The 13165-nt window shown below is 37.0% G+C and overlaps 1 protein-coding gene across 6 annotated transcripts in view; it reads right to left on the bottom strand.

The window, feature by feature from the left end:
• The window catches only part of apbb2b (amyloid beta (A4) precursor protein-binding, family B, member 2b), a 265174-nt gene that overhangs the window by 73904 nt on the left and 178105 nt on the right, over positions 1–13165 (bottom strand). For all 6 annotated transcript variants that reach the window (XM_059989082.1, XM_059989079.1, XM_059989083.1 and 3 more), the window contains 2 exons: positions 12791–12937; positions 9546–9673 (listed from right to left, as the gene is read on the bottom strand). In XM_059989082.1, coding sequence (XP_059845065.1) covers positions 9546–9673; positions 12791–12937 — 275 coding nt within the window. The remainder of the gene's footprint in view (positions 1–9545; positions 9674–12790; positions 12938–13165) is intronic.

Consider the following 13165-nt stretch of genomic DNA (forward strand, 5'->3'; position numbering starts at 1 on the left):
TTGTTTATACTCCTTCACGTAGCACCCCAGAATGTGTCATTTCATTAGATGCTGAGAAAGCATTTGGTAGAGTTGAATGGCCATATTTATTTACTGTGCTTGAGAAGTTTAACTTTAGTCCGACATTTATATGTTGGATTAAACTGATACATCACACGCCAGTAGCCTCGGTTTTTACTAACAACCAAGGATCTCCCTTTTCTCGCTTATTTTGGGGTACCAGGCAAGGTTGTCCTCTCAGTCCATTACTATTCAATATTGCCCTGGAACCTTTGGCAATTGCTATTAGAGAATCAGCTAACATTTTTGACATTACTTGTGGAATGGATATACATAAGTTATCATTATTTGCAGATGACTTGTTATTATATATTTCTGATCCTGAGAAATCCATTCCTGCAGTTATATCACTGTTGGCTCAGTTTAGTAATTTTTCTGGTTACAAATTGAATCTTAATAAGAATGAACTGTTCCCCCTAAATAGGCAGGTTCCAATTTACAGGAATTTACCTTTTAGATTAGTTAATGATTATTTTACATACTTAGGGATTAAAATTACAAAAAAAACATAAGGATTTATTTGTTAATTTTTTTTACCCTTAATTGATCAGATTAAATGTTTGTTTACTAAATGGTCACCACTGTCTTTATCACTGATAGGTCGGATTAATGCTATTAAGATGATTATTTTACCTAAATTCTTATATATATATTTCAACTGATAACAACTTTTATTCCAAAATCCTTTTTTGACAATATCGATTCAAAAATTTCTTCATATATATGGCAGAATAAAAATCCTAGGTTAGGTAAAAGATATTTACAGAAGTCAAAAAAGGGAGGTGGATTGGCATTGCCATATTTTAGATTTTATTACTGGCCAATTAATATCCGATATTTGAAATGTTGGTTATGGGATTTGGATTTATCGCTTAGCCCTCATTGGGTAAATTTGGAAACTAAATCTGTACAAAGATTTTCATTGGGTTCTATTATAGGGATTTCTCTTCCCTTTGCTTTTTCTAAATTGCATAAACAAATTGACAATCCGATAGTTAAACACACTACGTATATGGTTTCAATTTCAGAAATTTTTTGGGTTGAATCAATTTGTTTTAGCAATTCCTATTGTATCCAGTTTCTTTTTTCATCCCTCTATTATGGACCAAGCATACTTAGCTTGGAAGACTAAAGGTATACTACGATTTTCTGATTTATTTTTAGATAATTGTTTCATGTCTTTTGAACAATTATCTAATAAATATAATTTGCCCAGATCTAACTTTTTTTTAGATATTTACAGATTAGGAACTTTTTAAACACTGTACTTCCTACCTTTCCAAATCTAGATTTTATGGGTATTTTGGAGAAAATGTTTAGAACTAAATCCTTTTCAGAAAGGTGTAATATCAAATGTTTACAATATAATTATGAAAATGCGTTCAGAGGCTTTTTATAAAATTAAGAATGATTGGGAAAGGGAACTTAAGTTTACTATTCCTATTGAGAAATGGGATAAAATTCTTCAACTAGTTAATTCATATGTTCTAAACATTCGTTGATACAGTTTAAAGTTGTGCACAGGGCTCATATGTCCAAGGATAAATTAGCTCATTTTTATTCCCATGTAAATCCTATACGTGACGGATGTCATTCTGAGTCAGCCTCTCTAACTCATATGTTTTGGTCATGTCCGTCTTTGAAAAAATATTGGAAAGACATTTTTGATATTATTTCTACGGTATTGAGTATTGATTTTCAACCTCATCCTATTACCACAATTTTTGGTTTACCGATGATGGAATCAATTCATTTATCTCCTTCTGCTTGTCGGATGATTGCATTTCCTACATTAATGGCTACAAGAACTATTTTATTGAATTGGAAAGAGAATAATACCCCTACCATATTTCATTGGTTTTCTCAAACTATGTTATGTTTAAATTTGCAAAAAATGAGAAGTGTCATATATGACCCTCCTATTAAATTTGAAAAGACTTGGAGGCCATTCATTCAATATTTTCATATGATGTAATTTGACCCTTTTCCAATCCTATTTTTTCTGTTTCTGATTATATATAAGCGTAGAGAGGATCAGAGTTGATGACACTGATGAGTCTTTGTCTTTTCTTAGATATTATAAACAGCCCATGTTTTTTTTTTCTTTTTTTTAAGTTAGTGATTAGTTTGTTAGATTAGTTCTTGCTTTCTGGGATAATTGTTTTTTTTTTCATATTGATATACCTAGTTTGTTTTCTTTTGTCTTGTTCATATTATATTTGTATCATGTATGATTTTGGGAGTCTTAACTTTATTGTACTTATTGTTTATGTTTTATGTTGATTTTAATTTTGTAATCCCAATAATTATGTATCAATTTTTGTTATCTCAAGATGTTGATATTAATAAAAAGATTGAAAAAGAAAAGAGACCTTGTCAATGGCCATAAAATTACTGAAGAAAATGTAGACAATACAGTCGTACTGCCAAGGTTCACACAGTTTTACCTTTCTGTCTGGATAAATTAATGAAGCCCAGGGACTATCATGCACTTGAGACTCTGACTATTTCTATCCACACTTTTATATTTTTATACTGGATTACATGGCTAAATAGTCTATCATTACAATTGGACTTACCCACAACCCTTTCAGTGTGCCATGTCATGAACTGATCTTCAATGCTTATAAATTTACGTAGAGCTCAATTTAATAAAAGTCATTAGACATTAGGCTACTTATATATATCCAACATCAAAACAAGTTGAAAATCAACACTGGCATCATTAAAATGCGTTTTCACTGTTGTTATACTCATCACTCTATCACCATTAACAGGCACATGATAATAAACTAGTTAAAACACAATTCTTATATGTATTTTGTATAATTTCCACATTCCCAGATCAGTCAAACCCAAATTAATGCTCAACACTCATACAAATTCATTTATTCTGCTCCAATTATCTGAGAAACTGGAATCATAAGTTCTTTTAAACATCAATAACTGAAGAGCAAGTTGAGATGCAATGATAGATTATCAGTAAGATATAATGATCGGCAAGCTCGATAAAGTCAACTGTAACCTTTATCATTTGTGAAAATATTCTACATTTTCATGATACATAAAATATAAAATGCAGGAGTAGGTCATACCAGCCTTTGAGCTTGTTCCTACATTATAAAAGTTCATGGCCGATCTTCTACTCTGAACAATTCCCACAGTATTGAGAAATCTATCAACCTCAGTCTCAAATGTAGACATCTGAAGAACTACAGCTTTTAATTCCAGATATTCAGCTTTACAGCATGAAGAAATTTTTCATCTATCTCTGAAACAGTCAGCAACTATGCTGAGATTCTGTCCTGAGATGAGAAATGATAAAACTGTTTGCTATTGTTTTTAGTGCATTCACAAGCTAGATACAGAGTGTAATGGTGCTCTCCATATGTCACACTTCAAAATGTAATTAAATTGAAATGCGTTTCCTGGGTATTTAAGCAGGCATTGGATACTATGTCCTTTGGAAACTTCAAAGAAAGAAGTTAACTTTTTATTTGTTACATTAAATGTATTCTATCTGCACAATAATGCCCTTCTACTAAACAGTAGAAATACTACAATATTAATAATACTCTGTCATCAAATTTCAGAAAACTTTCTTGTGCCACCAACATATAGTCAATTCCCGTACAATTATGAGGGTTAAAGCTTAAAAAAAACAAGGATACATATTTATAATCCTCCAGCCTGTGTTATTAGCAAAGAATTGAAAAACTAGGCAGAAAACTACAATGTCAATGCTACTTTCCTTAGCAATCCAACCAAACCAGGAGTATTATCCATTCCAATACTAAACACATACAGTACCTATAAAAAGTATTCACCCCCCCCAAAAGTTTTCACGTTATATTGTTTTACAACATTGAATCACAGTGGATTTAATATGGCTTTTTCAACACCAATCAACAGAAAAAAACTCTTCCATATCAAAGTGAAAAAAGATCTCTACAAGGTGATCTAAAGTAATTACAAATGCAAAGTACAAAATAATTGATTGCATAAGTGTTCACCCCCTTTAATATGATACACCAAATCATCACTGGTGCGGCCAAATGGTGTTTGAAGTCATGTAATTAGTTAAATGGAGATCTGTTTTTGGAGACCTGTGTGCATTTAAGGTGCTTCAATTAATTGTAGTAAAAATACACCTGTATCTGGAAGGTCCATCTGCTGGTGAGTCAATACCCTGACAAAAACTACACCATGAAGACAAAAGAACACTCCAGTCAACTCCACAAAAGGGTTACTGAAAAGCATGAGTCAGGAGATGGATACAAGAAAATTTCCAAGTCACTGAATATCCCTTGGAGTACAATTCGGTCAATTATCAAGAAATGGAAAGAAAATGGCACAGTTGTAAATCTGCTTAGAGCAGGCTGTCCTCAAAAATGGAGACCGTGCAAGAAGGAAACTAGAAAGGGAGGCCACCAAGAGACCTATGGCATCTCTAGACGAGTTACAAGCTTCAGTGGCCGAGATGGGAGAGACTGCACATACAACCTGTTGCCCGGGTGCTTCACCAGTCACAGCTTTATGGGAGAGTGGCAAAGAGAAAGCCACTGTTAAAAAAAAACCTCAAATGAAATCTCAGCTAGAGTGTATGGGAGTCTGAAGGAAGAAGGTTCTGTGGTCTAATGAAACCAAAATTGAGCTTTCTGGCCATTGTAAACACAATATTTGGCATGAAACATCATCAAAAGCACACCATCTCTATTGTGAAATATGGTGGTGGCTGCATCATGCTATGGGATTGCTTCACTGCAACAGGCCCTGGAAGGCTTGTGAAGGTAGAGGGTAAAATGAATGCAGCAAAATACAGGGAAATCTTGGAGGAAAACATGATGCAGTCTGCAAGGGAACTGCGATTTGGGAGAAGATTTATTTTCCAGCAAGACAATAACCCTAAACAGAAAGCCAAAGCTTCACAGGAATAGTTAAAACCAAGAAAGTTAATGTCCTGGAGAGGCCAAGTCACAGTCCAGACCTCAATCCAATTGAGAATTTGTAGATGGATTTGTAAAGAAGAATGGGGAAAGATTGGAGTGTCCAGATGTGCAAAACTAATAGAGACCTATCCACGCAGACTCAAGGCTATAATTGCTGCCAAAGATACTTCTATAAAACACTGACTTGAAGGGGGTGAGCAATTATGTGTTTTATATTTGTAATGAATTTAGATCACTTTGTAGAGATCTGTATTCACTTTGACACGAAAGAGTCCTTTTCTGTTGATCGGTGTCAAAATAGCCAAATTAAATCCACTGTGATTCAATGTTGTCAAACAATAAAATGTGAAAACTTCCGGGGGGGGGGGGGCATGAATACATTTTATAGGCATTGTAGTTCAAACTCTATGTATATATTTATATTGGCAATCAAATCATTCTCAGACATCACCATGCCACTCTTCTTTCCTTCCTCTCTCCTCCTCTGCACTATTTATATCAAATATAATAGAAATGTACATTCATTTGTATGAATAGATGGAAGCTGCTTTGCCTTACAAAGTTTGTAAACGAAGGTTAAAAGAAAGTTTACCATAGGATTTGAACGCTTACTGAAAATCAAAATCAAACATGTTTCAAGGATTCTGTTTTATGTACATGTTGAATTATGTCTGATGAAGGCATCTAAAAGCACTTGGACCCCAGATGATATACAGACATCAATGTACAAGTATAGTAAAACAAAAGACATTTTAATCACTGATATTGCTGTATCTAGCTTCATCATTATACATGTAGCAAGATTTTTCTTCCTTTAGTTCCAGTAAAAAGATCTAATCTAAATAAACCATGAACATAATGCCTGTGCAACATTGCATTCAAAAGATCTACCAAGACACAATTTTTCTAATTTATTCAGAAGATGCAAGCTTCACAAAACTTCTTAGAGGTTTTTTTAATAGAACACTACATTCCCTGATCCATATTTAGTAATACATATATTAATTTAATAACCATATAACAATTACAGCACGGAAACAGGCCATCTCGGCCCTTCTAGTCCATGCCAACGTTTACGCTCACCTAGTCCCACTGGCCCGCACCCAGCCCATAACCTTCCATTCCTTTCCTGTCCACAGAGCTATCCAATTTTACTTTAAATGACAATACCAAACCTGCCTCTACCACTTCTACTGGAAGCTCATTCCACACAGTTACCACTCTCTGAGTAAAGGAAGTCCCCCTTGTGTACCCTTAAGCTTTTGCCCCCAACTCTCAAATCATGTCCTCTTGTTTGAATCTCCCCTACTCTCAATGGAAAAAGCCTATCCACGTTAACTCAATCTATCCCCCTCATTATTTTAAATACCTCTATCAAGTCCCCCCTCAACCTTCTACGCTCCAACAAATAAAGACCTAATTTGTTCAATCTTTCCCTGTAACTTAGGTGCTGAAACCCAGGTAACATTCTAGTAAATCTTCTCTGTACTCTCTCTATTTTGTTGATATCTTTCCTATAATTCGGTGACCAGAACTGTACACAATACTCCAAAAATGTAATGAAATGGGAGTTAACTAAAATCAAAACAAAAGTTAATAAGTAAAGTTAGCCTGAATACATTGCTTTTTTACTGCCTGATAAATTAAGAACAAAAGAAATAGGAGTGTAGGCTATACGGCTCCTCAGCTGTGCACTCTGCTGTTACACTCCATCATTCTCAATTTTGACCTCAAGTAATGTCAGGAGAACATGGTGAGTCAATTTGACCTTCAGTGACAATATAACATACTTGGGAGCTTCATTAACTATACACAGCACATATAAGTTCAATTCACTGGAGACTCTGCTTTTAGCTGCAGACCTCAACACAGACTTTGATCCAGATTAGAGATGAATGCATACAGAAGAATGAGCAATTGCTTTTGACATTAAGCTATCATCTAAAACCGAGAGTGCTGACTGAGAATGGGGAAGGGGCAGGTGGGTGCCAAAGGGAAAATGTAACATGCAGCTGGATTACAAGCCATATAAAAAGTAGGAATGATTGTTGATAAGCTAATTCTCATCGTTTCAATATATCAAAACACTGATCTACACTAATTGAACGGCACTTTAATGCATGTTATTAAGCATTTATGACAAATCACTCACCATCTGACTCCTCAAACTTCGGATTCCCAGTAACCCAAGGGAAAAATCAAGCAGCAACATGGAGCAGAAACCAGCTTGCACCAACCTGTCTTTGACAATTATTTCATCACATAGGGCACTGAATTCAGGAAATCACTGGTGTGCTTTATTTTCCCCACTAAGAACATAGCATTTCAAGGAGGAGAGATGAAAATAACCTCATCTATTTTGTAGTGTAAATGACAATCAAATGAACTGAACCTGCATTTCTCCATTCTAAGGAGAGCAAAAAGAAAAAATCCAATATCTATATCATAACCACAAATAGAACTGGTAGCTTCAGTGGAGGAATTAATGTTAACTAATGAATTTCAGGATGTTTCTGCAAATAAGATAACTACATTATTTCTGCACTTTTATAATCCCTGGTCTCAGGGAAGGTTCCATTAGATTGCAAAGTAGCATATATGATTTATTTGTTTCAAAAGGGAGGCAGAATTCAGGCTAAACCACAATATGTATAGCGGGGAAAACGTTAGACGCTCTTATTAAATACACCATAGTAGAGTGTTCTAGATAGTCAGACAAATATCAGTCTGGTTTTTGAAGAGGAAACCACATTTCACCTATTTACTGGAGATCTTTAAAGTTGCAAACACAATGAATCAAGGTGAAAGAGTGAATGTAGAAAACTTAAATTTGAAAAAAGGCACTTGATAAGGTGTCACATCAAAAGTTAGAGTGGAAAATTTTAAAAAATGGTCTGAGAGTTATATTATTGGTGTGGGTAGAATATTGGTTGGCTGGCAGGACAGAATGTCTTTCTAATTAGCAAATTTGTAATAAGTCACATGCCAGAGATTGCTATGGGAACAGCAGCATTTCATATAAGCGACGGTGCTAAAGGAATTGTTATTTAACCTTCTGAAGACACTGATACTGCTAGCCAAACAGGTTGTAATAAGAACATAATAAGACTACAAAGGAATATAAGGTGTTAATGAATGCGTGAAGACCTAGCCAATGAAGGATGATAAGAGAATTGTCATTTTGGCAAGGAGAACTCATTAAAGCGTTTTTCCCTGATTGGTCAGTGATTGCAGAGTTTAGATATGCAGTGGGATGTGTGCCTAGTGCAAAATTTGTAGAAGATTAGCGCGGAGTTCAAAGTTAATTTATTATCAAAGTACATATACACCACTCTATACTACCTTGAGAGTAATTTTCTTGCAGTATTCACAGGAGAACAAAGAAATACAATAAAATCAGTGCAAAGCTACTGACAGAGACTGACAACCAACTAATGTATGAAAAGAAGATAAACAGTATCATTGTGTTCAGAGGGTTCAAAACTACATTCCTTATAGGGACATTTCAGGCTGCAAATTGTAGAGATAGCAGTTCAGAAGTTGTATATCTAGTAGTTTTGTGAGCTGTCTGTAAAATGTCACTGTGTAATGCCAGCGCCATTTTGGTGGCTTATTAATGCAAAGCATTGATGGGAACACATCTGGAACACTATGTATGTGACTGGTCTAATTTAGGGCAAGACAATAATGCACTGAAAGCAGTTCAGACCAAGTTTACTAAATTAATACCTGGAATAGGCTGGCTACCTGATGAAGAAAGGTTGAACAGGCTGGGTTCATTTTTTTCACTGGAGTTTAGAACAGTGAAGGCATCTTGTCTGAAACATTAAAGATCTTGACAGAGTGGATGTAGGCAGGATATTTCTTCTGATGAAAGAATCTAAAACGAGCAAATATCTTTAAAAATGAGTGGCTGCCCATTTAAGACAGAGATAAGGCATAACGGTTTGTGAGTCAGTCACAAGTCATTTGAATTCTGCTTCCAATGTTCTTTAAGGAAGCAAGTCATCAAATATTTTTAAGGTGGTGGAAAACAGATGTTTGAGAGGCAAGGGGGTGAAAGATAATCATATTTACACAGGAATGTGGAATTAAAGAATCATCAGATCAGTCATTGATGGACTCCCGATACTCATTCATATCATATAAACTATTCACACCCATGGAATAATGATAAAACGCCTATTATTTTCAGATTCTTCAGTGCAAATAACATGAACAAAATGAGCAACTCAGAAGTGTACCAAGCATGTTAAAAAAAAAGTTAAGTGAACCGTCAATTTCACAACTACAAAAAGCACAGAATTATGCTTCTGGTTGTGTGCATTTGTTCAGAAGGCTGCACTATCATCCTTCTGTAACTTACAAGTTTGACATTTGAAGTACTTAAATGTTTCTGGCTCAACTTTCAAAATTAATATGCCACACAGAAACCACAACTAAGGTATAAATGCTTTTCATCTCGGTTGATCTAAATGCTGTATACCCACCAACAGCCGTGCAGCAACAGAAACATCTTCGGAATTAATCACTCACCGCCCATTGTCACGCCCGACGCCCCACACCCGGATGCTCACAATCGGTTGAGAATGCAGAACAGTACGATCCATGGGGTCAATGAGGTCCAGCATGTTATTTTCCAGGATGAGGTACATATCTTTACCCTGAAATTTAATAACAATATCAATCATTAGCAACCACCTTAATAAGAGATGAACTTTAACTTCTTCAGGTCCAGTTGTTCTATGGCTGGCTTGAAAATGGAATTGAAGTTATTGAAAAAGCAGCCAGCCAGTTCCCCTGACCAAGGAGCTTTCAGTAGGTTAAGCAGCATTTGTGGAAACTGGAACAATGTTCTGACCTGGAAAACAACTACGTTAACCAGTCAACCAATTTCTTTTTCCACGGATGTTGCCTGACCTGCTGAATGTTTCCAGAATTTTCTGTTTTTACTTCCAATTTCCAGCAAATTAAGTTCATGTTCCAGTCCTGTCACTTTTAGAATTGTAATCCAGTATTTGTATCCCGTGAGCTAATAAATTTTGACAGTTGTTTACTCCCAGTGAGTGCAAGAAGAGGGAGGGAATTTCTGGGAAGTGGAAGTATGCATTTCCTACGGCAAAGTGAAGAGTCTGCATTAAAACCAAAACTGTCTATCTTTATCTTCATTCCATTCCAAAACTTCACTTGCCCCATCATTGAAGTGTTGCCACAACTAACAGACTCAATTTCAAGAAGTCTTCATCTCATGTTCTCAATATTTATTGCTTATTCATTTATTATTATATTTATTTCTTATTGCACTTTCAGAGTTTGTCATCTTTTGCGCACGGGTTGAATGCCAAAGTTGGTGCGGTCTTTCATTGATTCTATTATGGTTATTATTCTATCATGGATTTATTGAGTATGCCTGCAAGAAAGTGAATCTCAGGGTTGTATATGGTGAAATATATGTATGTTGTTAATAAAATTACTTTAGACTTTTGGTTTTGCCAGCTGAGCCATAATTTAATTGCCCATCTCTGGCTTTATCCTCCATAGCACCAGTAGTAGCAGGTAGGCTGCATGTGATTAATATTCTCCATAAACTCCATCCTATGCTAACTTCTTTTTGGCTCAGCAATTATGTAACATCCTCTCCCAGCTTAGTGAGGGCTGTCAGGTTGTAGGTTGCAAAGCTACATGGTTCAGAAATGTAAATTTCTTTGCTCTTTACATAAAGCAGAACATACAGGAGCAGTCCCATTGGCCCACAGTTTCTGTGCTGACTGTGATGCCAAACTAATCCCACCCTCTATATTTGTTCTCTGTCCATGTATCCTTCACCTGTTCACGTCCCAGTTCTAAATGCCTCTTAAAGTATTACTGTGGAACCTAATTTCTCCACCTTCCATGGCTGTGCCTTGTAGGCACTGATCCTCCTGTGTGTAAAAAACCTTACTTCACAAAGCTCCTTTAACCTTTTCTTCTCTCACCTTAAATTTATGCCCTATAGAATTTGACATTCCCATCCTGGGAAAAAGACTCTACTCTGCCTATGCCTCTCATATTTTTTAAATACTTCTGTAAGACCACCTTTCCATGCTCCGGAGAAAATAATCAAAATTCTTTCCACTTCTCTTTGTATCTGAATCTCTAATTCATCCTGGTGAACCTCTTTTGCACCCTCTTCAAGATGCTCCTCATCCTTTCTGTAATGTAGAAAACGGAACTGCACCTAATGGTCCAGCCTAACCAATGCACAATGCTCAAAGTTCAAAATTGAAAGTAAAGTTTATTAGCAGAATACAGACATGTTGCCACACACAACCCTGAGGTTCTATTTCCTGCAGGCATACTCAGTAAATCTATAGAACTGTAACCGTAAACAGGATCAGTGGAAGAGCAAGAACATAGAAGACAACAAACTGTTTAACTGCAACTATAAATAAATCATAATAAATAACTAGAGCATTAAATTACAAGATAAAAGAGATAATAGTTATGGGAATGTCTCAATAGATGAGTGCAGTTGTCCACTACTCTTCTTTCTAATTTCTTTGTAATTACATTGATATGATGGGTCCAGGACAGGTCCTCGGAGATACAGAGTACCCTTGCTGTCCAGATGTTCCAGGGCTGTGTGAAGAGCCAATGAGATGGCATTTGCTATGGACCCGTTGCCCCAGTAGGCAAAATGGAGCAGATCCAGGATGCCACTCAGACAGGAGTCGATACGTCTGAAAGGCACCAGCCTCTCAAAACACTTCACCGCTGTGGATGTAAGTGCCACAGGGCGATAGTCATTTAGACAGGTTACCACACTCTACTCGGGCACCAGTACAACTGAAGCCTGCTTGAGGCAGAAGGGTACCACACAGTGGCAGAGCAAGAGGTTGAAGAATCCATGAACACACCAGGCAGTTGGTTGGCATAGGTCTTCAGTGCTCAGCCGGGTGCTCCATCTGGGCTGGATGCTTTCCTTTGATTCACTCTCCTGAAGGCAGACCCCATGTCATCTTCAGATACTGAGACCAAAGGATTAACTGGAGATATGGGGGTGCACCATGTTCCGGTTGTCAAAGCAAAAGCATAGAAGCCATTGAGCTCACTGGTGTCCCCCATGTCGCAAGATTTAGCTTTGCAGGAGGTTATGGTATTCAAACCCTGCCAGAGCTGTCAGGCATCCTTTCTTTGATTCCAATCTCATCCAGAATCTCCACTTCACCCGTGAGATGGCTTTGTGGAGATCATACCTGCACCTCTTGTAGCATCCCGGGTCTCCAGACCTGAATGTCTCTGATCTGACTCTGCAAATTCTGGATTTCATGGTTTATCCAGGGTTCTGAGTGGAGACAGACTCTGAATGATTTTGTGGAGACACAATCATCTGAGCTGTTTTCATAAAGTCTGCCACATCTCTGATGTAGTCATTCAGGTCCTCAGCTGAGTTCTTGAACATGGCCCAGTCCCCGACTCAAGGCAATCTCGTAACCATTCCTCTGTCTCCCGCAACCACCTCTCAGTTGTTTTAATCTCAGGAGCCTTGCTCTTTAGGCTCCGTCTGTATGCTGGCAGCAGGAGTACAACCAACTGGTCGGACTTGCCGAAATGTGGTCTCGGAAAGGAATGATAGGCATTCCTTATCATAGTGTAGCAGTGGTCCTCTGGTGCAACAGGTTATGTACTGGTGATAATTGGGCAGGGGTTCCTTCAAACAGGCCTGGTTGAAATCACCGCCTGTAATTTGAAATGTGTCGGGACAGTTATCAAGAGCAGTAATAAGCAGTACTCCGTCTTACCTCACCCCAAATTCCAACGGTGTCCCTGATGTCATTTTTGCAGTAAGAGAGCTGCCGGATGCAGTTGTTCACGGCCACACTACTCTTGCCAGGCGCCAGGTCCTCCTCTGCCATTTCCACCCAGCCCAAGGAACGCACAGCAAAACACTGCAGTTTGAAACAATTCCCGATTAATGAAAAGACCATTGCAGACTTCCAGTAACATACTTAGTTTCAGTGTCATTCACTTTTTAAAAAAAAACAAAAAGAGATGTTATTTTTTAAGGAAACTAATTTTGTTTGACGGTTCCCCTTGGAAGCTTTGATGCAAAGCAGGTTTAGATTTAAGTTCCAGCTGGAAAAATTACTATTAATAAAGGTAATTTGATGTCTACA

Source organism: Hypanus sabinus, chromosome 14 (genome assembly GCF_030144855.1).
Source record: "Hypanus sabinus isolate sHypSab1 chromosome 14, sHypSab1.hap1, whole genome shotgun sequence".
NCBI classification, from domain to species: Eukaryota; Metazoa; Chordata; class Chondrichthyes; order Myliobatiformes; family Dasyatidae; genus Hypanus; species Hypanus sabinus.